Consider the following 27,966-nt stretch of genomic DNA (forward strand, 5'->3'; position numbering starts at 1 on the left):
GCACAAAGGCTCCTGCACATGGGATATTCCCTCAGTGCACATCATTGCACATTTGTGCCCTGCAGGGCTTCCCTCCCTGCTCAGCCACAAAACCACTGAGCTCCAAGGTAAATCTTCCTGCAATCCATCCCTGCAGGCTCCTGATGGCTCTCCCTGTTCTCCTGAGCACCTCATGCCTTCCTGCTGGAAGGGAAGAGAGGAGAGCACCAGAGGAACCAGGTCAATGCCATCCCTGCTGTGACAGGAGCTGTTAATGATTGCTTTGCTGCTCCTCACTGGGAAAGCAAAGCACAGCTTGGGGTCTCAGCTCCTGCCCACTGCCACCCACAGGAACACCCTGAGGCTTTGCCTGATCTTTGCTAAAGCTGCATCTCCTTGTGCTCCACTCACCAGCAATCTTCTCTCTTCTAGCTCTGACATCCACAATTCTCCTCAATTTGACATCTAAATTCCATAAACACGTTGTTTACTCCCTCTTCTGGGCTATTAATGAAAAATATGAAGATCAAGCCAAACATCCTCACACATCTGTTAGTAGAAAGTCAGATTATGCCAAATATTAGCAGGATGCAGCAGTGCAGAGGTTACTGATTTAGACAGACATTGTGTGGGTTTTTTTTTTCCCTTGAAAACAAATGAACATTTTGGCTTCTTGGAATATTAATTAATACATGCAAATGCACTCTCCAGCCCTGACACAGACACAGACCTGGTCTAGTTCTGCCTGAAATCTATCCATTAGTCACTTCTTGCTCATAAAAGGTGCTTTAATGAACAAACATGATGCTTATTATTTGGATCAGCAACACTTGTGCCTCTGTGCCTGAGCAGCACTTAGACCAGGTAACATTTGGTTTACAACACAACAATAAAATCTGCCTTTATTGCAAATAAACAGAGTATTCACACCTTACAATATTGGTTTAGATGTAGGATTATATTCACTCTTAGAGGATCTAATATTAATATAAAAGGCACATGCACTTTGTGTTTTCACACCTTTTATTTCCCAAGCAGAGTTAATATGTTTTCTTAAATATTGCATTTACTTTATTAAAACATGAAACCATTTCTGTACATTTGTTTGCAATCTGAGAACACACACCATCAAGTAATCATTTGTACAGTAACAACACATATCAAAACAAAAAATCATCACAGCCCAGAATTTTCCACATCCACCCCCCTTTGCTTTGATTTAAAAGCTGCTCTGGCAGGACAAGCCTCACCATTATGGTAGTTGAAACAGGAAACAAACACTGCTCTCTTCTAATAATTGTCTCCAGCTGCTTTGATTGGTTGCAGTTAATATTAATAGTATAACCTTTAAAAATTGTGAGGAAAGGTAATACTTTATCTTCACTCCTCATATTAAGGCTCCAAAGCAAGCTTAATGAGAACCATTAGAAAGTCATACTGCTAAATAGTATCTTAACTCCCAATTCAGCCTATATAATTATGGAGGGCTGCAAGTGACAGTGGCTCCTGATCCATCAACCTCACCTTTCCAGCAGGAGCTGCTCAGGATGGTGGCAGCAGAACTGGTGGGGCCACACAGCTGGGACATGTCCCCTTCCCACAGGAACAACGGGGTCTCCACACCTCTGGATGTGCATCCCAGCTGGCAGCCCTGCTCAGGACTGGCCTGGAATGGCAGCACAGCAGGGCACAGATCTGGGATTTGGGGACTGGGATTTGGGGACTGCCAGGCCTTGCAGGCACACCTGGCTCTGAGCAAAGCATCTCCCTTCACCACCACAACGGCACAGACACTCCTCCAGCCAGCAGTGAGCACAAATAATTAGTACATACATTAGTAACTGACATCTTAAAGACTTTTAACATATAAAACATTATCATCTTTATGAAAATAGATCAATTTCAGCACAGGCTTGCCTTTTTGGGGAGGAATTCAGGTACAATTTTTATAGTTAAAAGGCAAGTGTTTTCCTGGACAGCTGCCGATGCTCTTGTGTAAAATATCCTTAGAGCAAGACAAACTCCTCTGTACTAAATCTCTTTAGTCTTTTCTTTTCATCCTCAGAGAAATGGTCATTTTCTTCATGGAGTGGACTGGAAGCAAAGTCATAGTCTCTAGAATGACCCTTGACAAAAGTAAACAGGGGGTATTTCTCCTTGGATGAAGATTTCAGCATCTACAATGTAAAACATAAACCAGATAAAACATTAATTGGAAATGAAATACAGCAAGCACTGATATTCACCTGATGGTGACTGCCAAGTAAAAAATGCATTATTTTAATTATCTCATTAAACAAAAGTATTGCACAATTTACACATTTCCTCCTCCTATTAGATATTTATTTCCCTTTCTCAGGTAGTTGCTAATTTCCTGCCTATCCTTATTTTTGAGCACACAGATTACCTGTATGTGCTGGCAGACTCAGTGCAACAAAGAGAAAAAGGTTAAAAGACAGAAGATAAAAACCTCTACAAAACAGTTAATGGCCATCAGGGTCTCCTCAACCCAGGTGTGAATCCTGCAGCAACTGAGCATCCTGGGGAGGGATTTTTATTGTAGAACCAGCACGTGCAATAATCAGTGTTTTCATTAGAAGGTCAAACACATTGACCAATGTAAATAAGGCAGTCAGGAGCAAGTGGCTCAAACCAGGTTGATGACAGCCACAGGGAACCAGGGTGCCCAAAATCTGTGTTTATAAATAAGAAAACTGAGCATGGAGAAAGGAGGTGTCGGGGATGATAAATAATGAAACAGATCAGAAACTGTACTTAATCCCAAACTTGAAAGAACAGAAACATGGAAATAGGAAAAAGAAAACTTCTACTGGAACTGATTTTGTAAAGAGATTTTTTTTACCACATTATGACATTCTATGTGACAGAACAGGAAAACGTGGAAGAACAGAAACTTCACTATTTAAACTTTCCATGGATCTGCTGCTTAGGAACTTCTAATTCTTTAAATCTATTTTCTAACCTCTCTGGGTAAGAATCAAAGAAATAACTTCAGCACCAATCAGTATCTACTTATTACAATCAGCATTAAGTTTTAAAAAATGCTTTTTTGGCTGTAGTACTAATACCACTAGTATTAATTAATTAATTTGGCTAGTACTAATACCAAATGCTGGACAAACATTAATTAAACCCTTGTGCTGCTGTGGTAACTGCTATGGTTGGAATATTCCCACTGAGCCCATCTGCTGCTGCATCCTTTTCACAGAGCATTTTTTGAACCCACCAAACACAGAGCAGCTCACAGAACACATTGATGATGCTGCATTTCATACCCCCACACACTGGAATAACTAAGGAGAAAAAAAACTTGATTCCAATTGAACCTAAATGAAACCAGAGCAGAATGGATGGGGCCAGATTTGCTGGGTGGCACCTGCTCCTTGGGGCTCAAACCAGAGCCCTGCACTTCCCACCAGGAAAAGCCCCTTGTGCTAGGGAGAAATAATGAACAATTTGGGTTTGCTCCAACACTTCCCTTGCCCCCCAGTCGGTGCCCAGGGCTGGGCTGCTCCCCAGAGCATCCCCAGAGCCCTCCCCAGCAGCCCGGGGCGGGCAGCCCGGCTGGCAGGGCTGCAGGGGACATTGCCACTTCACGAGTGCCACCTCGTGGGCCCGCCCCATCCCGCACCCCGGCCGGCTCTGCTCGGCCTCACACGGCCAGAGCCCACTGCAAGCAGCCCCGGCTGCGCTTCTGAGCACGCTGCAGGCACTGGGAAACGCCCCAAAAACAATCACACTGCTTACAAGGGCCAGGAGTCTCTTCCCTTCCCCACAGCCCGCTCTGGCTGAGGGATGGATTTGGGAAGTGCAGCACTTACCTTGGTGATTTCTTCAGAAGCCTTCTCAAAGTCCTGCACAGTCCTACAGTAAAATCCTATGGTGCAGCTTGGATCCATTTTTTTGAATGACATCTTTTTGGGAGAAGGACAGTGGAATGACTGCAAGTTCCCCCATTAAAAAAACACAAAAAACACGGTTACAGTCAGGAAAGGCACAGATGCACATTTTTACTTTTGTCCCCACCAACAGCTTTAAAAAATCCAATCACCTGCAGCACCTGAATGAAACCCCAGCACACACTTTGGAAGTAATTTCTCCCACCCTCCCCCAAATATTCAAGTGATTCCAGCTTTCTCCAGCCGTGTAAAACCTCCTGCTGTTCAGGCTGCATTCCCCAAACTTCCCCACACCAGGTTAGTTTGGAATCTGTCAAAGCTCTGCTGCTCCCAGCAATACTTTATGAATATTCCCAAGGCAGAGAAGGTGAATGCTCTTCTGCAAATTGAATTTGTAACAGCTTTTGCACTATCTTACTGCTTTACTACCACTGCCCAGTGCCCCTTCCCTCCCCCAGCCTCTATAAAAGAGACATAATGGAATAAACCAACCTCATGCATTTTCCTTCAGTAAATGAAATGGGTTCAAAAACCCACAAAACACACAAAAGCAAAACCATATTACAATGATCTACAAGTAGGGAAAACCCAAACATGCCCTGCTTTACAAATGGGCTTTTCCTAACATGAAATCTCTTTCCCTGACAGATGCTGCCCCACCAGTGCTGTGCTGTAAGAAAAAACACAGAACCCCCTTTCCCATGCTCCTCTCAGTTTATCAGAGAAAAAATAAGTATATTCCCTCTACCCTGATTTTGTGGGTATTTATTACAGGAGCTGCAGTTGTGGTGAAGCTCTTTGTCCAATAACTGCAATTATTTCCTCACTTGCTCTCAGAGGGAGCCAGTCCCTTCTACTCTGCCTCTAACACAGAGGATGACCCATCATCCTCCCTCTATTAAATCCCTTTTTTTGCCAGTCACAAAAATCAACCCACAGAAAACAGCACTGGTTCCCAAACCCGAGTGTAACCATCCCTGCAGCAGTTTTACACAATAAAATATATTGTTCTTTCCTGGTGATTACAAACCTGAAAGGTATTTCTGTAAAACCTCTGCTAAAAAATATCCACAAAGATGATTAGGGCTATTCCAGCTGGATTGATTTTAGTCACTGCTTCTTCTCCTCAGCATTCCAATTTTATAAACAGCAATTGTATTTTTAATATTAATTCCTGAGTCACCAAATGCATAAAAAACATCAAACCCTGCCTTCCACATCCCATTCCAGCAGCAATCCTGTCCCTACAGCTGTGCAGGAGGTTTAATGCTGCACAAATCACTGCACAACAAAGAGAAGTGGGGAGGATTTTTTTTCCCATTCCTCCAAACAAATGGATGCTGGAAGCCAATACAGAGTGGATTGATTTCCAACTTATTCTGGACAATTTGTCAATTTTGAAAATACTCCCTACAGATAAATCTAACAAGCAACTATCCACGCTAAGAAAGCAATTTCTGTTTACTTTTGACATTTCTGGACAAAGATATAATACTATTAAATGCACCAAGCATTAAATTGCAATCTATTTTCCGTCTGCAGGAAAGCATTAGGATGTGATCAAGCCAAGCTGGCAGCTTGCATACCTTCCAAACACAGCTTAAAACTTGGTGTTATTGGGAAATTCAGATTAATGCCAGTCTGTAGCACAGTTCTGAGGCTGAGTCATAGGAACAGAACCCAAAAGATGTGCTGTTGTAGCTTGGCCACTGCACCACAGCAGGACCTAAGGAATTCACTTCAGCTCTGCTTTGTGCTCTTCCCACCTTTTTCTGGTTTTTCCCAAACTGTAAAATCTTCAGAGGCAAAACACAGTTATGAGGATAAAGGGGAAGGGTCTGGGTAATCATCACCAACTCTTCCTCCAAATATCCCAACAGGGCAAACCTAAAGGCATCTCTAAACACAGCCAAACTTCCTGGCTGGGATATTTTCTGACCCATTTTGCTGCTGTGTTCTTTTGCTTCATTCAGAACCTTCTCATTTCCTAGAGAATCTGCCACTTCTATATTATAGAAGATGCTAATTCAAGCATTTTGTTAAGCATAAATTAACAAAAAGAAATTAAGAAAAATATGAAGTGTTTGCTTTAAGGACTTGACATCAGCCCTGTGTAGGTCCTTTGAGATTTTTGATTTATATATTAATAGTTTTTCTGAACACTGTTTGATGGGATTTTGCTCCAGCTCTGTTCTGCAGCAGCTGCTGCTGTCCTGGCTGTGATGCCACCTCAGGCTGCTCCTACTCAGCCAAGAGCTGCTGGAAGTTCACCTGAGTTTGGGAAAAAGACAAGGAGGGTTTGTGGGGTGGCCCTGAGGATGTGACTGTGAGTGCTGGGGCCACTGAGCACTTCCTTATAGCTGATGATGTTTTCCCAGGGTAGCTGTAAATTGAGTTCTCCAATCAGCTCCTTTAGCTCCATCTATTCTCCTTTAGCTCCATCTATTTCCAGGCTCCCACTACTGAATACCACAGGAATTCTCCCTGATGTTGATGGCAATTTGAATTTAAAAAAAAAAATAAATAAAATGACCAAAAAGACAAACTCTCAACCCCAAATCCAAACAGGTTTAAGATCTATACATATAATCTATTTTCTTTGATGAAAAAATACATAAATAAAGTGATCATCTATTTTGGAGATTTTATGATCATTGAAAAGAAAACAGATGAAGATTAATGAAGTAAAAATTAAACCTCCATATTGAGATTTAACCTCTGGTCATTTTTGTTGATTATAGGCCTATAAAGAAGGGCAGGACATTGATAAATAACATGTAACTGTAAAACCATAAAGCTGCAGCTAGTAGAACAGCTCTAAATAATTAGTGTTTGATTCATATGGGAAGAAAACAGTGCCAGCTCTATATCCATAGTACCTCAAGAGGGAAATCCTTTATGCTGACATCTACAAAAGATTGGCAGTAATGAGGATCCATGTAAATCAAACTGTCATCTGCAAGGACAAAACAGAAGACAAGTAATTCAAAAAACACCTTATTATTACACTGCTTACAATCCAATTTCTATGCAGAACAGCTGGAAAAAAAGCCAGTGAGTAACTGCTTGCCAGGCTGATACTCATTGACTGAAGCATAGGTTTTTGCAGGACAGATTAACTTTTGCATAATCAAATATGCTTGTATAAGCAGAATTTTTATAAAGTGATGAAACTGTCATTTAATTTTTGGTGATAAAATTACTTTTACAAACACACAATTATATTCTGGAGTTTGCATATGAAAAATGTATCGCCCTGCTTCATCCTGACAGCAAGAATATATTGCTTGTCATTTAGGCATCAACTAACACCACTTAAAGCAGGAGAGAGTAAATACCTAAATAAGAACTGCCAGGCAGGAACAGCAAACGCTCCTCAAGTTTGGTGAAACAGATAAATTATGCCTTGTTTATGCAACAAGGGAAATTAAATGTACATTTTACAGAATCCAATTACTCCGTGGGGTAAATGACAAATGGCTGGACTTGGGGAGATGTGATGAATTAATAAGGTGCTCATTTTACTATTTTAATCACGCTATTTCCCACTGCTTCAATATTAACTTCCTAACTCTGAGAGAAAAAAATACTGAGGAGACATAACACATTCATACACTAACCTTGGAATCCAGCAAAGTAATAGGACTGCTTGGGTTTGCCACCAATAATGCCAACACAGTACTCCAGGCTTAAAATGCCCTAAAACAAGAACAGGGAACCATTAGAATTAACCAAAGTATTAAGGCAAATTAAAATATTTGCTCTTTGCTCTTTTAGGCAAATGGTTTTGGTTTTATTTAAATACTGACTCCATGACTTCCTGGGGCTTGACCAAAGTGAAGCCACACCAGCAGATATTCCAGAGCAAGTCCTCCCTCCCCATGAGATACCCACACACTTTCTGGGGAGATGACAAAATATCATGTCACACATTGAGCACCAGCTCCTGAGTCCAAATATCCCAAAGAATTGAGATTTACAGCTTTCACACACATTTACATTCTGTGCCCCTGGGGACTCTCTTCTTTTTGCACTCAAATGGACAAGCCTGGCCAGAGCAGCAACTTTCACATCCTGGGGAGAAATGCCAGCTGAAGTTATGAGTAATTGCAAAGTCCAGCTCCAAAACCAGCTGCCCCACATCCAGGGAGGAGAGAAACACTCAACAGACAGGCCCCATAAATCTCCCTGAGGCTGCCTGGGAGGGCAGAGGAACCAGAACCATCTGAAGGCAGAACTTTTGGGAAGGGGACACTACTGAGTGCAAGTCAAGAACTTTTCTTTCAACAAAAAAATTGATATTGTCAGACTACTAATACCAAAGGTTTTCAAGATAAAATCTTTCCTGTTTAGACAAGGATAAAGTGACTTAAAAACCTCCCCTGAGATGCTACAGAGTCAAATCCAGCATGGTTTATATAGGTGAAGGAAGTGATGCTTATTTAAAATAATGAGAAAACTTATTTAAACTGTAAATGAGGAGGTTTCCTTAGCAAATGCTCTGAGCATCACAGAACATTCAGGCAGATCAGAGGCAAAGGCTCCAAGAGCCAAGGAGGGCAGAACAGAGGAAGCAAAGCTGCTCAGAGTAATGGATAACTGTTTAATCTATGGCGAGCTTCTTGTAAAAGTGAATTATAAAAAATTTATCAATTTTCACCCATAAATATAAAATCCTTCATAGAAATTACCTCTTGTGCTACATTCTAAAATCTGCATTTTTAACTTAAAGCCAGACTCCAAGAAATGTGGTCACTTGTTGGGAACAGTCAAGACAGACACTGGAGTGACTGATTCAGGCAATTGAGAGCCCTCTTATCACAGCCTCCATCAGGCTGCAAAGGGCAGCAGCAGCTTGCCAAGGCAGCAGCAATCACTCACTGGAACCAGCTGAAAACTAAAACTTTCCCAAACCAACTGGCTGAAAACACGAGGAAAATAATCAGGGAAGAACAATTTAAGTTCATAACTTAAAAGCCTTCATCAGTCTGTCTTCCCATGCCAGTAAAAATCAAAATGTTTTCCTGAAATGTTACAGGAAGGGACAGCCACAAAATAAATAATGGAACAGACTCAGCTTTTGTCTATGCTACCACACTGGGGTAATTAAAACTGAATCCAAAATTTAGACAGATAAAGAGGAGCATGAAAAATGAAATAAAAGCAGCAGGGCTAGGAGAACAAGCCCTTCCCTAAGAGGAGCAAGAGGCAGCACTACAGCACATCCTCAGGGGTCTGCAGAACCTCTGCTGCAAAAACCACAGCACAGACCTTCCCCATCTGCCTTCTCCTTGAGTTTTCCTTTTTTCCAGCTCATTTTTATTGTGGTAACTGCTTGCTACACCTGCATCACCATCCTCAGAAACATTCATCCAGACAGTGAAAAAACAATTAAAGGAGTGAATAAAAATATCAAGTAATTCCATAGGAACAAAGAGACAAAATAAAATGGGAAGAACAGACAGGCAGTAACTTTAAACCAGTGGAAGCATTTTCTTATTTAAGGAAATAAGAAACAGAGTAAGGAATGGAGTGTATTTATATTTTAAAATGCTGCCTGATCCTTAGTTACATATGCTATTAGAGTCCTGCTAGATTAAATTACCATTTGTAATTTGAGGCACTGCATTAATGTCTTTTCAGGTGGCTGCTGGAGGAGCAGGACAGTTATCACTGCTTTACCAAGGGACATCATGTGCTCTGCAATTATGTCTGATCTTGTAATAGGGAAATTTCAAATCTGTAAAGTCAAACTTTACAACCTTCAACTGTAAAATCCCCACCACACGTTTAATGGGGAGAATTACCCTCGTGAAGTCGCTTTTCATATCCCCTTGTGCTACTCTTTGAAAAATGATTGAGCTCTCATTTCATACCTTTACAAACTCCAAGTAGTCTGTGTTTGTTCTCTCTCCACCAAGTCTCACAGGAACCAATATAATTACAGCTTTTGTGCCTGCTTTCCCAGAATCCAGAAAAGAGCACTGTCTGTCAATAACATCAGAGCTGTAGACTGAAACACAGAAATATTACAATTCCAAACAGAACCTCCAACGTGGCATCTCAGTCTGACAAACTGAAACTGCAGCCCTTCCAAACCTTGCTGCCCTCCTAAAACACAGCCCAGGTGACTCAAAACACTGCTCAGCCTCCTCACTCCCAGCAGTATTTTGTGGAATGGGAGGTGCTGCTGCTGAGTTGCAATGCCAAGGAAATGCAGAAGGGGTAGGTTAGGAGGAACCAATAAATATTTATTGCTGCATATAAACTTCTAAAAGGAATAATTAAAACTTGAAAGCTTCCAACTAACAGAAATATCTACATGTAAAAGGTGAAGAGGCAATGACTGATCTGCTGATTTGGAATTCCACTATAAAATACCAAACAAGCAATGAACAATCTGCACATATCACGAGCCCCTTTGTCTACATAATCTCAATTTTGTGGATCTACTTCACAGGGATTTTTTTTTCCTTTAAAGCTCTATTGTTAAGTGCTAACTGAAAAGCATAAAAAGCATCTAAAATGTTGGCAAAAATGTACAAAATCAGTTACCTGTACAATCCTGAGCAACATAGACTGTTACTCCCTGCAGCTCAGGGTCTCTTGCTTCTTCAACAGCTTTTCTAAGTACAAACACAAAACTATTTAACTTACCATGCATTTAAAGAAAAAAAATTAACAGCAAGCAAACAAATTATTTTGGGCTTTTTTTTAGAAACAAGTTGATTTTAATTGTTTATGATAGGAGTTTTTTGTTTGAGTTTTTAGAGGAGTTATTTTGTTTAATTCAAGACACCTTCCTGATAAATACAGGTGGTGGGGTGGGATTTTTTATTTGTTTTTAAACACTGGATCTAAGATCCAGCCTGTATCTTCCATGGATATCTTGGACCATGTTTTTTCCCAGGTCAAGATGACAATGTCTGGCTATTTAGAAGTAACAATGAAATCCTCAATAAAAGGCCCCAAATCCCACAATAACTTACAATGAAATTAATATTCACTACTTTCTTTCTTTCTGTTTATAACCATTTTCTGTCATTTACATTCATGGTAAAGGTTAAGTCTGCTGACAAAAAATACTAATTTCAACTCATTAGACCTCTTTATTTGACCTCAGTTCATACAACAAGCCACAAATTAGCACCTGGTAATAAAAAGTTTTACCAAAATTTTCAAAAAGATAACTATAATATTAGACTCTTCTCAAAAGACTAAAAGTAACAGACCTAACAAGTAAAAAGAAAATATATGTTGATGGTCAGAACCATGGTCACCAACCAGGGACAACATTTGTAAAGAAAGGGAACTGTTCAAAGTAGAGAATTTACCTTTGAGATGAAACACACACCTGCATTAAATGCTCACTATCCCTTTATTCCCCACTATATTTTGAGGAATGGTTTAATGCAGTCATTCCCAAGTTATGAGGGAGCTGTACATTGTCAGTGCTACTGGAAGAGAGAGAGATCCAGGAAAGGAAACCTCTGCAGGGCTGGAAATCACCCCTGGGTTGTGGTGAGTGTAACTCTGCATCAAACCTCCCCTGCTTCCATTAAGGAAACAAATAATTTAATAGATAATTTATTAAAGGAAGCAAAAAATTCTGACTGCTTCCACCATGAAAAAAAAAAGTAGAATAAAGCACATTAAAAATGTTAAACTGTTTGCATCTGCATGGATGCACACCTGATTATTTCAGTACAGCTGCACTTCAGATTAATGTAACATTTACACTAAATAGCAAAGTCTTCAATTTATATATATATAAAAATATATAAATGCATGAACTTTGCCTTCTGCTGCTTAAATGATTTATTAGTGATTTGGTTTATAGGTAAACTGGAATCCACTAAAAAAATCAACATATAAGACTACAAAAAATTCCCCAAAACATTCAAAGAATTGGGTATCAAGGCTCACAGTATGGAGAAATTTGACTTTCGACTTTTTTTTTAACCATGCTGAATGTCACAGACCCTTTACTTTTACTGGGATATAATTATAATATTAATAGTCCCATACATTTACAGTTTCACAAGAATTTGATGTGTGCAAAGAAATGCTGAAAACATCAATTTTAGCTCTGACATTTCATTACACTATCAGTACATTACAGCCCCCAGGTTACAGTATAAAAAAAAAAATCTCTAATGTTATGCATGTTCAAGGTTGAAAGAGTGGTTAGTTTTTAGAACATTTCATTAAATGCAGCTCCACTTAAAAGGGATTGGGAGAGATAGTTGGGATTCTACAAGAAAACAGGAATGTTGTGTTTTTTCCTGAAATTAGATTGACAAAAGCTCAGCATTCAGTTCCTGCACCTGCTGCTATTTCCCTTCCTGCCTGTGAAAAAGCTCTGGAATTGCTGCTGATATGGGTGCTTTACAAAGCCAATAATGAACAGTTTGCTGCTCAATTAGGCTGAAGTAATCTCAGGACACTCAGAAATGCTTCTCTGTGATGTGCCAAAGGGAAGGAACAGAGAACTGAAGATGTTTTACCTCAAAATGTGAGCGACCACGGCGGGCCCGTACCAATCCCCCGCCATCTTCCCGGACTTCTTCCCGTACTCTATGAGCTGGTGCAGCCCAAAGGCTGCCACTGGGGAGTCCCCAAACCAGGAGATGATTTTCCTGTGATAAATTTCATTCCTCATCTGGCTGCCATCCCAGTCCCTGCTGCTGGGGCGGCGCTGGGGCCGGGGCAGGACCTTGGGGTCCCTCTCGGCCGTGAGCGACGCCTCCAAGGAGGCCGTGAGCTTCCTGACAGTGCTGCTGGTCCAGGACTCCGAGTCACAGCTGTCCATGTCCAGAGCTTCTGGCCACACCCAGGCTGCAGCAGGAAAAGGGAAAATCCACATTAACACCAGTATTAATTTTATGGCACAATAAGCAAAGCGCTTCCCTCTGTCCCCCACGCTCCTTCAAGCAATAATGTGTATTTTACACGTCACTGTTAACAGGTGAACAAAGAAATCCAGAAGAGCAGGATTGCTGAATCAACAGGATACACCTGGTTACAGGTTAGAACTCTCTGACATATTAAATCCATGAACATTATTCCAATGCTACCCAAAAACCTTTTAACTGTGTCAAACAAGAAATTTCAAAAGCTCTTAATTCTTATTTTTCAGTGATTAAAAAAACAGGCAGAGCTGAGGAATTATTGATGCAAAAGCAAACATTTCTTTCTGGCAAAATGGCAAAGGAGATCAGCAGAAAAACAGCCAGCATTTTTTTATTCACTAAATTCATTAATTATTTTAGATTACAAGGCAAACTTGTTTAAATATCATTCAGCACAGTATCTTCAGTCTGCTTTTCCAGCTGAAGGTTTCCCTACAGATGATGAATCCCACACAGCATTCCTCCTACAGAATGGGCTCAGCAGGCCCAGGGAAGGTGCCTGGAATTCTCCCACAATTCCAACAAGAATTACTCCTAACACAGACCCAGCTCACTGTAACATCCTTGCTGTTCTGGGCTCTCAGCTTCACATTCCAGTCAGTGTCTCAAGCACAGGCATTTCAAAGTAAAACTCCCTTTTTAAAATCAAAACTCATTCACAACAACATACAGCATTATCTGGAACATTCCACACGGCAGTGGAAGTGTAAATATCTCAGCTAGAAACTTCAGGCAAGTTTTGCTTCCTAACAGAAACAACACCATTAAACCAGAATGAAAACATCTCTGGGAAAAGAGTAAACAGCCATGAAAAACTTCCTGTAAACACCTAAATATGTTTCCAAAGCTGCCCAGACCTCATAAAAAGCTTTTCAAAAGATAATTCACCAGCTGTCAGAAGACCAAGTGAGGAGCAAAGTAGCCCAGAAAGGCCATCCCTACTCCATCTTTCTGTGGATTTGGATTGCCACAGAAACAAGAGCACTCTGGAATCACCCCATCACCTTCCCAATTAGGATACAAGGGGGACATGCAAGGAATTCTTTGGAACCATGGATTTTAAAGATAGAAACCTGAGGCTTTTTTGTTTGGGGTTACTTCCAAATAAGCCATTACACACTCCTGCTCACAGGGAGTCTTCTGGGCAGGTCTTGAATCTCTTCTTAAATGTATGTATAAGAAAAATGATATTTAAGGGATTTGTGCTCTCAGCAGAAGTATTTACACACTTTTTGATATGTGCAGTCAGTTGAAAGAGATAATGAATGTTTTCTGAGTTAAATATCTCCAGCCAAAGGCACATTCCCTGAGCCACTCCCACAGTTCAGTCCTGACTCTGTGGTGCAGCTGGGGCCTTGTTCTCAGCTTACATAAGAGCAGCACAGCAAGGGAAAGTGGGATCAAAACAGGCTTTCAAAAGGATCTTCTGCTCAAGTGTCCCTGAGATCCCACAAAAGGCTGAGGAAACAATGCACTGTGCTGTCTCAACCCCCCCGGGTGGCTTCAGGCCCTGCCTTGGGTCATTCTGAAGCAAGCAATCCATGATTGTTACCAAAGGGACTGGGAATGGGATGGAAAAAAAAGGTGTTTGACAAACTAAAATATCTCTCTGCAGGACATGGCTCAGCCTGGAAGAATGAGGAGGACATGGACACTCAGCCCATGACAGCAGAAAGGGTCCCACAGCTCCTAAAGCTTCAGCTGGCTGTGACTGAGGGAGGACTTTGAGACAATGATAAGGAAAAAAGGGAAGTTCCTCTCTAAGTACACGGGGGGAAGGGAAGGAATGACACAGTGAACGTTTCCACACAGAGAATGATGTATTGAAGTTAGATTAGAATCCTTCTAGGAACTCAATATATTAACACCAGAAGAAATTCAATAATGGACAACTTTAGAACTGCTAAAAGAACATCACTTCTGCCATAGCCCACAGCTATGGGCTGGGGAACTCACTTCTACATCTGGAGTTCAAGAAACAATCAGATTTCCAGAGAACTGGGCATGTGCATGGCTGAGAATACCCAGGCAGGGGGATTACACTTTTGTGCTGTTTTAACTCACACTTGGATATTGGGAACTCCACACAAGTTTGCTTTGGCACACTTTGGTTCTCAGAAATGGAAGGGCAGGACAGCTCAGTCTCTGTTTTCCACCAAGAATGAGGAGCCCACAACCTAAACCAGCTGTGCCTTCAGATTTGGGATAAAAGAGGTCTCTGACACAGAGATCTCCTCTCCTAACTCACCTCTCCCAAGGAAATGAAGCATCAGCCCCTGAGCCAGCAGCATCTGCCCCGTTCTGAGCGTGCAGCCCCAGCCACAGTCTGTGGTTAAAGCAGAGCCCTTGATCTGAGGGAACTCCTCTCTGTAGGTCAGCCAGATTCTAGAAATGAAATCTCTGCGGAACTCCTCGACATTCCCTGAAATCTCAGTGTGGATTTTGTCAAAATTGGACCCATCTGTAGAGAGTTCCCCAGATTCTGCAAGGCAAAGCACAGTTTAAGCTCTAATTTGTTATGGCTCTTCTGTTATTAAAAAGCAAGTAACAAATATCAAATTTAGCAGAAAAACAAACGTAGAAAAATGCACACTTGCTGCAAATACAACAAAGGAAAACTGGAAGGCAAACACAACAGAAATGTGACAGATAAAAAGAAAAAAAAAACAAAAATCAAAAGAACAATGCAGACAGCACTGTGCCAGTAGAATCACTGACCTGCTTAATTCACCCAACTGTGAATGCCCAAATAAAGAGAGAGACTTAAAAAACTGCACATTGGAAAGTGATAGAAAAGGTGTTGGAGTACTGACCCTGATCAGGTATTATCACCGTTTCCATCAGTTTTTAGAAAGAAAATCTCCAGTTGATGGTAAATGAAGTGCAAATTCACAAATTTTTACAGAAAGCACAAGGTTTTGGTGTAAAATCTGAATAAAGCAGGTTAAGATGGGTTGCATTAGAGGTGGACATTTGAATGAGTATTTTCTAAGCTTTTAACATTTATATTTTAGATTTGGTAATTGTTAATGCCAGTATTTCTAGAAGATTAAAAATACCTTACTGCTGCTGAGGAAGATTGGAATGAGTGAAGTGCTCTGTACTCACCCTCAGTTTTGAAGTGGTAACATTTTCCCAGCAGAAAGACTGGGGAGTTCCTACTGAAATAAGTTTTTGTTTTTAACACCCAACCTAGAACAGATGCAAAACAAACACAAATTTGTGACTGGACTTTCTAAAAGGAAATGCTAATAGCATCTGGTTAAGCCAATAGCAACCCTTGAAAGGGGAATTAAAAAAAAAAGCATGGAAATTGGGTTTTGGTCTCATAAAAAAAATCTCATATAAGGTGCAAGGGCTACTATTCCCTTTCAACCATTGTTAGCCTTAAAAAAAGCGGAATAAAAAAGTAACTTTTCATCTTGTCAGACATCTCAAAAACTCAGTTATGATTAATCAAGGTTATCAGAAATCTGGTGGTAAATCTGAGCAAACTCAGTCCTAAAGTGAAAACAGAAGAATTAAGGACAGATTCGTAAAGGGCACACTTGAAAATCTGATTGCTCATAAATGAATTACTGATCTTAGCTGTGGAAAAAATGTTACTCAAGGGTAGATTCTTCACTGGAGTTTGTATCTCACACACCATCCTATTTTTTTTTCTATAAAAATACATTTATAAACAAAAAAACCCAATCTTTGTGCAGATAATTCCATATTATCCCTGCTTAAAAGCCAGTGCAAATCTAGAGTAATTTACAGAATATATTTGCTGTTTCCAAAAGAAGTAATTTAAAATGAAATTATGCAAGATTTGGAAAAATGAAAAGCTAAGGAAGATTTTTAGTGAGGCTCATTTATAATATCAAAGAAAAAATTGTTTCAAGGGCCATATTGCATTTTTAGTATTAATCAGTTATGATTCCATTCATGTCAACAAGAAACACTTCATTCCTTTTAATGAGGACAGACCTTACCACACTCTGATCCACTTACTGTATTTCATGTTGTGCCATGCAGACATAAACTTTGATTTGATCTTTTCTACTTCATCTGTCCCTGTGGCCTCCATATTCAAGTTCTAGAGAAAAAGCCATCGCTGTCTTGTGAGGCTTTCAGCTCTGCTGCTGCAAAAACCAAAATATAAACACTCAGCATCCCCCACTCAGGCACTTAAGCCCAACATGGCCAGGAACAGCAATAAACTCACAGAACCCTCCACCACCAGGCACTGAGAAGCAATCTCGTGTCCCATGAATAAGTAATAAAATAATTTAATTCCAAATATACACCAATAAAAGCACTACACAAAGCTAAATAAAAGATAATGTTCTCCAGCAGCCTTGTACCACGAGCTGCTCCAGAGCACAAAACCTGTGCTGGCACACCAGCACACTCATTTTATCAGCAGTGAGGCAGAGAGCTGTGATGCAGCTCACTAAATAGAAAAGATGCTGAAAAGATGATTTCTCTTCTGATGAAAACAAAAAGCACTTTTTGTGTTAAAATCCACCACAGTGCAGGTTAATTTTGTTAAAAACTCCTGATAAATATTCCAAGGAGATGAATCTTTACTGGCTCTTTCTGCACTGCAAGGTAGGACAGATTTCACCTTAAAAGCAACCTAAACTGGTAATAATTGGTAATTAATAAATAGGTAACTGGTAATGCCTTTATCCCTGTTTCTAAGAAATCTGGGAAAATGGGAATCCTGGGAATCCTTTCCACAGTCCAGCTGCCCCATTTGTAACAGAAATGAATTAACAGAACTTCCTTTACCACGTGTATTCTGTCATGACCACCCTGAGATACTTGAAGTTTTCCTGATGGTATTTGGTGGCCCAAACCCTTGCACAGAGAGCTGAAAAATTAAGAGATCCTGCTTCAACAGCATCTCTTGTGGGAGATCAAAAGCTGATCAACAGTGGGACATCATTGCAACCTTGACAGAATTTTAATCTAAGTTCTGATAACACCAGCTGATGACGTGACCAACACTGAACTTCCTCATTTCATTAATAAACTCGGGCCAGGAGAAAAATCCTTGCTTTAAAAGGAGTATCTAGAACTGTATTTACCTTTCCATGTGCTATTCTCCATGGAACAGGGATCAAAAGCAGGACAAGGACTAAACTGTGTCACTTCTCTCCACTGGGAACGTATTTTAAATAAACCCAGTCACTGACAGTGTAATTAAGGAGAGGGTGAAGATGTCAGGGTGACAGCAAAATCTGAGCTTGAGGGTACTCACACAGATCCACTTTTTGGAGATCTGAAATCTGCTGCCCAAACCACCCTAGCACATTTTCCCATTATTCCCTTGTATTATTTCATTAGAATCTGCTTTTTGACAGAATAGGAAGCAATGCCAACTCACAAACATGACGGAAAGCTGGTGCTTTTCTAGGCAAAATAACAAATGTCTACATCCCTGTTATGATTAGCCTTGTGTTAAGCTGGGGAAGGAAAAAAAAGGAGAATTTCAAGCTGGGTTTTAACTTCCTGCCTTTTTGCCCTTCTTTTTTCTTTAGGAAAAAAGGGAAAGACTGGCTGTATCAGAGCTCTAGACAGCAAAGCTGCTAAGATGAACTTCTCCAGGAGGTGAGTTTAGTCCTGTCTTCCCTCACATGATCCATCAGCAACAACCATTTATACAGACACCACTGACTGCCTTAAAAACCAATTCCTATAAAAGCTTCCTCTGGCTAAAATTAGAAATGAAACAAACTCTACAGCTCTGAAAGGGCCTGAAGACAAAATTATGTAAATGAGAAGGAAGCTCAATTTCTTTTAGAAGACAATGGTCACCACAGGACATTTATCTTTCCTCCCGGTACATTTCTTCTCTGACATTATGCTAAAGATGCAAAAAGGGCTTCCAAGAATGTTAACACAAACCAGGCATAATTTTTTCATGGGGAAAACACAGGTTATTCCCATCAATGCAAGAAAGCATCAGTAAGATATTAATGGAACAGCACCAGGAGAAGGTCCCAGGGAAAACAGATGGAAACCCAAAGGGCTTTAATATCAAATATCAAACCCAAACCTAATGGTTTCATCCCGAAGTTGCCTCATTTGTGAAGTTCTCGATGCCCATCACGAGGATGCTGCTCCCACACGGCTGCAATGAAAGCCCCGCTCCCGCACCCCGAGGGGAGGGATCAATGCTGGGAAATGGATGTTTGTTCACAGCGACGGAAAAACACCCCAAAAACCCCCAACAACAGCGTCTGCTCTCATAAACAGCAAAAAAGCAACGCCAGCTGCCGGTGAGACCGCAGCGGGAAGGATGAATGAAGCCTCAACGGGATAATTATAAGATATATTATCTCTTATTAACTAAAGACTTCTTTGGTTTTCATTTGTACCTTGAAGGAGCCCGGAGCGGCAGCGGCGACAGTCAGCGAAAGCCACACGGAACAAGGACGGCGAGCAGTGGCCGGAGGTCATTTCTGAGGAGCTGCAAACATACGAGGACAGTTAAAAACGATACTTTGAAGGCGGCTCGGAAAGAAAAGCAGATTATTCCTCAGTCCTGCAGCAAGGACAGAAAGCTTCGCCCAGACAGGACTCGCAGCCAGGCAGGAGCCCACACGCACCGCGGGAAGGGGCTCGGCGGCTCCCGGCCCCACAGCACACGGCCGAGCCCGAGCCGGAGCCGCGGAGAGCCCGTCCCGCCGCCGCCGCCCGCCGCTCACCCCTCACGGAGCCGCCTCCGCCATGCCCGGGGCCGCCGGGCAGCGCGCGGCCTCCCGGCGCTGCTCCGGCCGCGGCGCAGCGGCGAGCGAACTACAACTCCCGGCGGGCACCGCGGCAGGGGAGCGGCGCGGAGATCTGCGGGGGCGCGCGAGGCACGCTGGGAAGTGTAGTCCGGCGGGAGCGCGGCTGGGAGGCGGGAGGGAGGAAGCGGAGGGAGGAAGAGGAGGGAAGGAGGGAGGAAGAGGATGAGGGAGGGAGGCGGCGGGGCCGGGCCGCGGCTGGAGCCGGATCCGGGGAAGAGCAGCGGGAGCAGAAATCCCAGCGCCTTCACGGGCCCTGGGCTGTCCCTTAACAGCGCTTCACTCTTGGCTTGGGGTTTTTTGGAAGGGGGTTGGTATTGATTTTTTTTTTTCGTGGTTTTCTTTGAGGGGTTTTTTTCTATGCGTGTGGTTTTTTTGTGTGGTTTCTTTATTTTGGTTTAGGTGGGTTTTTTCTGTTGTTGGTCTTCCTTTTTTTTTTTTTTTTTTTCCCTCCTTTTTCTGCTTTTTTTGGTTTTGTTTTTTTAATTCCGTGTCTTTTGATTCCTCCGCAGCAAAATGCGTTCCCTATATCCAAATTCCCTGAAGGATTTCGGTTTCCAGCCTAAATACCCAGCTGAGTGTGCTCCGATTCAATTCTCCTTTATTTCTTCTCTAAAAGCCCCATCAAAACCACTGCATCTCCTCTCACACTCCTGAGGGCTTTTTTAGGGTTTTTTAAAAGGGTTTTGTAAAGTAGGTTCTTCATTAATCTGTTTGTCTTAAGCTGCTTTAAAATACTCATTGGCCGGATCGGGAGCCGAGGACTTTAAAAAAAAAAAATAAGTGCAGGATTTGTGGAGGATTGAGTTGAATTTCTCAACTCTCTGCAACTGGTATTAGTGCTCACATCCCAAGGAGGGTGATATTCAGATATTCCTGCTTCCCCTGGCACTCACCAGCCCAATTTTGGGCTCATGAAGCAAAGCCATGTGGGGTTATTTTTTCCATTTTGTGATTTTACTGCCTTCTGCTGGCCAGAGATGATCAAGCTGAGCTTAATTTTTTATAATCAGCACATGATCTGAAATGTAGCTGCAGTGCAAATGCCAACAATGGATGCTTTGTGTATTTCTTGGTGGTTTGGTTTTTTTTCTGCAGCCTCATGGATATATTTCACATAGGAGGGTTGATCAGTAAAGAGGATTGTGGGTTTTAATGTGCACGCTACATCTTGTTCCAAAAGTCTGCTGTTGGCTTGAAGTGGGGATGTGGCAGATCACCTTTCTAATCCCACCCTGCCTTCCAGCTCCCTGCTTGCCCTTTGCTCCCAAGATAAAGAAAAAAAAAGATTTAAAGCTAAAAACTCTGTTGCTATTTGCATAAACTCCTCCTGTTTACATAAGCTGTGGCCCCACAACAGTACAGAAAGAGGCCTGCTGCCTCCAGAATTTCATGGTCTGTTTTAGGAATTATAGTTGTTTAAAGTTTTATCTTTGCTTTTATTCCCTGAGACAGAGATGGATGTGCTTGTCTGTCTGTGTAGGGGCTGGAAGGTGGAGAGCTGAGGAGCTGGCAGGGCTTGGATCTGCCTAAATGTTGTACAAAGAATTATCCACTGATCAAAGGAAATGTTCCCCTTCCTGCTCTCAAATTTAATAACCATGCCCTGAATTGATAGGCCACACAAGGTGCCACCTGGATATACACTGTAAATCCCTGGGCAGGCAGCTTATGAGAAGGAAGATACTTATTTTGTCTTATTTTCCCACACAAAACAAAGCTTTGTTTGCCAAATAATCACTCAGGCAACCATAAATAATTGTCTGTAAAAGAGAGTTTTCTTCACATCCACTAATTCCTATTTCTGTAGGAAAGGTGTGCAGAAGGAGTGGGAGAGAACTGAATCCAACAAATTTACAACAAATGCCACAGAGTTCACACTTTCAACATTTTAAAGGCATAAAACCATCTCTGAGCTCCATTTGAATGTCCTAAGGAGATTTTAAAAATCTGTGTTCCTGAAAAATATTTGTCTCTGCTTTTTTTTTTAATAGGTAAACAAGGTGGGTAACACCAAGTGGCAATGGCAAGATTAAAAATTAGAGGAGATACTCTGATTTATGGAGATACACAACATTTATCCTCCAAGCAGTGCAGAAGGGTAAGAGAACACTGGGCAGTGGGGAATGAAGCTTCTGCTCCTGTTCCTGACACTGTTCCATCATCTGTAATCTGCAATATATTTAGAAAAGCTCATTAAACATTTGGCCAAATGTGCTTTCCCAAACATTGTTGCCTGAAGAGAGAGACCTTGGTCAAGTAGCTGAAAAGAAGGGAATTTATACTTGTTTATTTTTAGTTTCACTTCCTAGGGAAGTAAGCCATCTGTGATTTGTTTCCCTCTGGAAAGTTTTGAAACTGCTCTGCCATTCAAGATTGCAGACCCTCAGAGATGTTAAATAACTCCAGTTTTTGTGGGAGTAGCCTATCAGGTAAAGAGAGACTCTAGAACAAGAAAAGGGGAAAACATGGGAATTCAGGCTGTGAATTTGTGCATCCTGTCAAGCAGCAGTGAGGGTGGAAGGGCAGCAGGAGCTGGATTGCTCTGATGTGCTTGTCTCCCCCAAATTAGCCAGCAAACTTCTGCTTGTACCATTCAGTGCCTCCAAATCCAGATTTCCTTTATCCCAGTATTAGGGTAAGGAAGAGGAGGCTTCAGTAGGATACTTGGAAAAGTCTGTGCCCAGGCTACCCTTAATGTTAGATCCTAGTTATGCAAGAGGAAATAAAACACATTAATGCCATTTCTAGAGTGTTGAACTGGGAAAGGTGGAGAGCTGTGCTCAGGGCAGAAACATCAACTACAAAAATGATAAACACGAGCAGGAATTAATGGAAGTTCAGTTGGGAAGACTTTGAGTCCTTTTCTGGGGAGATTTAATTTCCTGAACCCACCTTTTGATGCGGAGAAATCTTAAAATGAATTTGCCAGGACAGAGTAAAGCAGAAATGAAGCTGCCATCAAATACCATGTGAAGTCTCTGGAAAGGCTGGTTCAGTTCTGTGGGTCTGGAAAGGAAATAACAGGGATGTGAAGGAGAGAGTCAAGGAATTTGGAGAGTCCTCACTCCTTAAATCTCTGGTTTCCCATTAATCCCGCAGAATTTGGGTACTGGGCAGAACAGCAGCACATTCTGTGTTGCCAAACTGTCCAGAGGAGATGATGTTGGTGCAGTTGACGTGACACACATGCAGGTTTTATAGCTGAACATTTGCAGGGAGAGGCAGGTTTGGCCCTTGCCGAGTGCTCCTCGTTCCCCGCAGCTGCCAGGAGGTGGCTCCCTGCATTTGCAGTCCCTGTTTACTGCTTTGTTTGTGGAATTACACCAGACACGTTTTCCCTGGAAAATGTTTTCCCTGCCTTTACCCTGAGGAAGTTTACGTCAGAAGAACAAGGAAGCCCCGGGCTCAGTAAATAATCTGCTAACAGGCAAGGCAAGGATCAGTTCACTTTTGTCCAAACGTTTTCTGGTTATGATCCAAAGAGATTTTTCCTATGCAGGACCTAATCTTATCAGATTATTTCTACCAGGCTCAAGGACTTATATCTGTGTTGGTAGGGTGCACTTACAAATTTGATTATAGCCCAGTTAAAGTCATTCTCAATTAGGAAAAAATCATTTTAGTCACGTGTTTCAAAGGATGCAGGTTGGTTCATGGACAGGTACCCTGGTGAATTGATTAAAATGTTTCTTCATTCTCCCCCTTTCAGTGTGAGAGTGGAAGAGAAAGTCCTGTGTCCAGGCCATGGACTCCTTTTTGGAGGCAGTGATGTTTCCCAAATGCTGATGTGTTCTTCTGCTGGAATCCAGTGTGGAACAAGCCAGGCTCCTTCTTTGCTTCCTACAACATGGTGAAGAATTACAGTGTGTTAAAGAACAGTAACTGTTGAGTATCCTCATAATGCTGGTAAAATTCCAGGTTTTAAATTAGTTACTAGGAATATGTAGCCTCTATTCAAGTACTAATTTAAATTGACTTGGGCTGTCTGGAGGTGTTAATTGCATGTACACATCCCCTCCACTCTTGATTTGTCCTCACCCTCAATCTGAGATACCAGACACCCTTGAGGACAATACATGGGCACAAAAAACTGCAAAATAAACAGTGTAACACTCCAAGTACATCATGAATCACACACAATTTCCCCCTACATGAAAAGAAAATGGTTCCATCTTCTGCTGCAGGAAAGCTTGCCACACAACAGTTGTTTCTGAATCAGAGGGATCTGCTAGTTCCTAAAGAAGTTTTTTTTTTTTTTTCAGACTGTAATTCCATGTAGCAGATTTCTCTGGTGGCCACATTCTCCTCTTTGCAAAGCTTGAGTTTGTTTCTTTAGACCAAGCATTTCCTTCAGTTAATTCACTGCTAGGATGACAAACCAAGAGGCAGAAGGATTGTGACTGTGCCTGTAAGAGGCAACACTCACTTTAGCACCCAAAATAATACCCTGACACCACCACATCAATCCTCCCTGTGTTAATATCATTAATTTTTGTATTTGGCATTATTGGATTTATAATGCTCAATGACTGCAAATTTTTCCCCTCTTATTTCTTCTCTTTTCCCCTGACTTCTCTTGGTTAATGCTGCATGCACTGCAAAATTTAGGGTCAATCTACAGAAGCTCTTGGGGGGTTTTTTTGCAAAGTCACATGTACATTTCTACCAATGTTAGTGATCTCTTACTATGTGAACTCACAGACTTTGGAGACTTTTGCTGGTCACTATCTGAAAAGTAATGGGGAATCTGTATTTTTCTGAAATTCACTGAGTGTTGACTATTAATTGAGGGATTTTGCTCATATTTTACCCAGCTCTATGGAGAAAACATATTTTTCTGCAAAGCAATGCCCTCCTGTATTTGACAGAGGTCCATTTTCCATCCAGATGGGATGGCTGGAGCTCCTTTGGCCCAGCTCTCAGCTACAGGAAAAGTCAAGGAAAAGCAAAGGTGACATCAAAACTCAGCAAGCAATGCCCAGAACCTAACCAAGGTCCTTTCTCTGTGGTAATGACTGGCAGGAGGGGAAAATGAAACCTAAAATCCCAGAGGTCTCCAGTGGACCTTGGATACTCTCTGCCCTGTGTCAGGGCTGCTGGGGCTGGGCTGCTCTTTGCACCCTCTGGCAGCAGGAAGTGTTTTCCTTTCAGAACTGCAGGATTCCCAGTTTTGCTCTCAGATTTTGGGTTAGGCAGGGATATTTTGCCCTCCTGCATTCCAGACTGATGTCATTTTGGGAAGAAAAAAGCGGGGAAGAGGAAATATTGCTGTGTGAGCACACACACTCAGATATGAGAATTTGGTTGTAGAATTCCAGGCTGGTTTGGGTTGGAAGCTGAAAGCTCATCCAGTCCCACCTTGCACTATCTCAGAGTGCTCCAAGCCCTGTCCAACCTGCCTTTGAACACTTCCAGAGATGGGGCAGCCACAATTTCTATGGATATAAGAGATAAATCTGTTATCCCATGCACTCTGTGTGAGGGCCTCCTCTGGTGTGCAATTCCACACACAGGCAGCAACTCCAGAGCAAAAGTCTTTTGTTTTGGCAGACTTTTGTGGGCTATTTCCTCCCCTCCCCCTTGGAGAAGAACATCCCTTTCTCAGTGCCTACAATAGGCCTTTGCTTGCCAGCATCTGTCTGTGTGTGACACATGAGAGCACCTTTGTGTCGTGGGGCACAGCCTCACCCACAGGGGATTCATTGGTGGCTGCACTAAATCCACTGGGATCACTCACCCACGGAGATGTTTGCAGATTTTGGGGCACTGCCTGTGTGAACACACACAGGCAGCAAAGCAGAGGAATTACACACAGCTGGAAATCAGCAGCTCCTGCAAGGGGAAGGATTGGTGTCCTCAGTGTGTGGGAAAGGTTCACACAATGCAAACAGATGGAGTGGGGGAATTAACACTCCTGCTTTGGGGCACTTCCTGGGTGACTATTAATAGTTCTCTGGTTTGGATTAATGCACAGCATATGCTGGGTAACAGGGACTTGCAGTTATCTGTTAGATTGTGTCCTGGGCTCAGTTTTTTTCAATGACTCCCCACCTTTTACCTACTCATCCCATTAGAATAACCCCCAACCATGATGTGGTTGGAGACCCTGGTAGTAATGGCATGTTTGGATGGGAAGATGGATGGTGCAATCTTCCAGCCATCTTCTGAATCATCATTAGGGACAATTTTTAGCCTTTTTGAAAGAAAAGGTGGGATGATATGGGGCAGGATTGACTGGGAGCCCAGTTTTGTCTGGCCAAGGGATCTGCAGACCCAGGACACCCAGCACCAGGGGTACACCAAGGGGGGGGTTTAAGTTGGCATCAGGGAGAATTTTTTCATGGAATGAGTGGTCAGACATTGGCAGGGGCTGCCCAGGAAGGTTTGGAGTCCCCACCCGTGGAGGTGGCACTCAGTGCTCTGGGTGGGTGACAAGGTGGGAACAGACACAAGTTGGACTCGGTGCTCCTGGAGGCTTTTCCAACCTCAGCAATCCCGGGGTTCTGATGCTCCCGAGGGTTGCCCTGGCAGCAGTTTTGGGCTGGGGAGTGATGCTGAGGAGCTTTTACCCCGAATCACCCGCGGGTCCCCGTCAGAGAACAACCCCAGCCGCGCTGTTTTCACACGGGGATAGAGCAGCACCGCAAGGGGACGGGACGGGCTCAGGGCGGAAACCTGAGGCCAGTGGGGGCCACCACCCTGGGGATGGGGACAGGGATGGGGACGGGCATGTGGGCACAGGCAGGGATAGAGGCAGGGGCGAGGACAGGGATGGGGACAGAGACAGGGACGGGGACACGAGTAGGGATGGGAGAAAGAATGGGGACAGGGGACGGGGACGGGGATAGGGACAGAGGACAGGGATGGGGACAGAGACAGGGACGAGGACACGAGTAGGGATGGGAGAAAGAATGGGGACAGGGGACAGGGATGGGGACAGAGACAGGGACGAGGACACGAGTAGGGACGGGAGAAAGAATGGGGACATGGGACGGGGACAGGACCGGGCCGGCCGCGGTCACTCCCCGCCGTATATCTGCGAGGAGCGGCCCCCTGCGGGAAGGGGGAGGAGGCGGCGGGCGCGGCGAGCGCCGGGGGTGGGAGCTGCGCCGCTCAAGTGCGCGGCTCGGCGGAGCATTACGGCGGCCGAGCGCTGCCCGGGCCGGCAGCGCGGAGCCCGCAGCGCGGCCATGGCCGAGCGCCGCGCCTTCGCCCAGAAGATCAGCAGGTACCGAGCGGGGCGGCCGCGCCGGCGGGGCAGCGGCACCGCGCCCGGGGAACCGCGCCCGGCCGAGGGGCTCCGCCGCTGCCGCGCCCCGGGGGCGAGCGGGCCCGGCGCGGCCCGCGGCCCCCGCGCCCTGCCGGCCCGGGGGGGAGCGGGCAGGGTCCGCCCGGCGCGGCCGCGGGGCTGCGGCCCCCCCCGGCCGGCACAAAGGGCCCGCAGCGGGGCCGAGCGCGGGGCCGCTGCCCCGGGGGAGCTGCCGCGGGGAGCGGGGGAGGGAGGGAGGGAGAGGAGGAGGAAAAGAGCCGTGGAATTCCGCTGCCGCGAACAAAGGCCGCCGGGCGGGCGCTCGCTGCAGCCCCTCTCCCGCACAATGGGCGGCTCGGCGCTTTCCTGCCGGCGCGGCCCGGCCCCGGCGCTGCCCGGCCCCGCACCTGGGCGGGGAGCGCCCACCTCCTCCCGTGGGCAATGGAGACACAGAGCTCCTTCGTTCCAGCGCCTTCCTTTTGTGTGCGAGCGCGGCTGGCTCGCCGTGGCACCGCTCCGTGGGCGCGCCGTGCTCAGCATCCCTGCGATTCTCAAAGTTTGGTTATTTTTGAAAGAGGAGTATTTATAGAAATTTACCTGCCAGCAGCAGGTTTCTGCCGATTTACATTCCGTGTTAGGCGTGTGGTTCCAGGTGGGAGCAGTTTTTCTGTTTGCAGTCTGACCATGGTACATTTCCTACCTGTGAGCAGCAGTGCAGTGACAGCGAGAGCCATCAGAGCAGTTCAGGAGGCTGTGGACAGTAGCAGGAGTCTCATTTCCATGCCATTGAGTGAGAAAGTGTAGGTACAAATAGTTGCAGTTAGAGAAGCTGTGATGGAGAGGGGTCATGGACAGAGAAAGAGGAGGTCAAAGGAAAAGACTGGGTAGGAGGTGGAGGAGTGACATCAGTCCCACCCCACTCATGATGTGCAGACACGTGAAAATATTGCTGTTCTCTTCAGGTTCTCTGCACGTTTTGATGTGCACCAGCCAGGGGTTAATGTGACAGATCAAGGAATGGGGAGAGATGGATTTGCTGCCAGACCGTTTTTCCTGCTTCTTGATTGTAGTCATGGAAATAGTCACATGAGACAAGTGCTGGAAGTCAGAGTGTCAGAGCT

The 27,966-nt window shown here is 43.7% G+C and overlaps 2 protein-coding genes and 2 long non-coding RNA genes across 12 annotated transcripts in view; 2 read left to right on the forward strand and 2 right to left on the reverse strand.

Moving 5' to 3' along the window:
* Window positions 1-986: 986 nt before the first annotated feature.
* Window positions 987-19,697, reverse strand: ATG4C (autophagy related 4C cysteine peptidase). 2 transcript variants are annotated; one of them, XM_056498081.1, is made up of 12 exons: window positions 19,513-19,697; window positions 19,183-19,274; window positions 16,808-16,938; window positions 15,920-16,003; window positions 15,060-15,293; window positions 12,407-12,737; window positions 10,455-10,525; window positions 9,776-9,912; window positions 7,520-7,598; window positions 6,779-6,855; window positions 3,822-3,941; window positions 987-2,156 (listed from the first exon to the last, which is right to left on the reverse strand). In XM_056498081.1, the coding sequence occupies exons 3-12, from the start codon at window positions 16,881-16,883 to the stop codon at window positions 1,986-1,988; spliced, it is 1,380 nt and encodes a 459-aa protein (XP_056354056.1). In that variant the 5' UTR covers window positions 16,884-16,938; window positions 19,183-19,274; window positions 19,513-19,697; the 3' UTR covers window positions 987-1,985. The 2 variants fall into 2 exon arrangements, with proteins under 2 accessions (XP_056354056.1, XP_056354055.1); XM_056498080.1 differs by having other exon boundaries at window positions 19,414-19,618.
* On the forward strand, window positions 19,693-23,714 carry LOC130256439 (uncharacterized). Its single transcript, XR_008841113.1, has 3 exons — window positions 19,693-19,903; window positions 21,588-21,694; window positions 23,306-23,714. It is a non-coding gene; the product is annotated as an uncharacterized LOC130256439 (long non-coding RNA).
* Window positions 21,869-27,788, reverse strand: LOC130256438 (uncharacterized). 3 transcript variants are annotated; one of them, XR_008841110.1, is made up of 3 exons: window positions 27,443-27,788; window positions 25,334-25,428; window positions 21,869-23,436 (listed from the first exon to the last, which is right to left on the reverse strand). It is a non-coding gene; the product is annotated as an uncharacterized LOC130256438 (long non-coding RNA). The 3 variants fall into 3 exon arrangements; XR_008841112.1 differs by lacking the exon at window positions 25,334-25,428 and having other exon boundaries at window positions 27,546-27,788; XR_008841111.1 differs by lacking the exon at window positions 25,334-25,428.
* DOCK7 (dedicator of cytokinesis 7) overlaps window positions 26,664-27,966 on the forward strand; it is a 90,430-nt gene continuing 89,127 nt past the window's right edge. For all 6 annotated transcript variants that reach the window (XM_056498072.1, XM_056498073.1, XM_056498074.1 and 3 more), the window contains exon 1: window positions 26,664-26,824. In XM_056498072.1, the coding sequence (XP_056354047.1) occupies window positions 26,787-26,824 (38 nt within the window). In that variant the 5' untranslated portion in view covers window positions 26,664-26,786. The remainder of the gene's footprint in view (window positions 26,825-27,966) is intronic.

The sequence above is a fragment of the Oenanthe melanoleuca genome, chromosome 8, assembly GCF_029582105.1.
Source record: "Oenanthe melanoleuca isolate GR-GAL-2019-014 chromosome 8, OMel1.0, whole genome shotgun sequence".
Taxonomy (NCBI): Eukaryota; Metazoa; Chordata; class Aves; order Passeriformes; family Muscicapidae; genus Oenanthe; species Oenanthe melanoleuca.

Excerpts from the sequence above, each read along its gene's own strand:
- ATG4C (XM_056498081.1), bottom strand. The coding sequence starts at position 16,883 with ATGGAGGCCACAGGGACAGATGAAGTAGAAAAGATCAAATCAAAGTTT. Across the intron at positions 15,294-15,919 it reads TTACCACTTCAAAACTGAGG|AATCTGGGGAACTCTCTACA; the intron begins GTGAGTACAGAG and ends TTTGCCTTGCAG. Across the intron at positions 10,526-12,406 it reads GTGGTCGCTCACATTTTGAG|AAAAGCTGTTGAAGAAGCAA; the intron begins GTAAAACATCTT and ends GTTTGTACTTAG.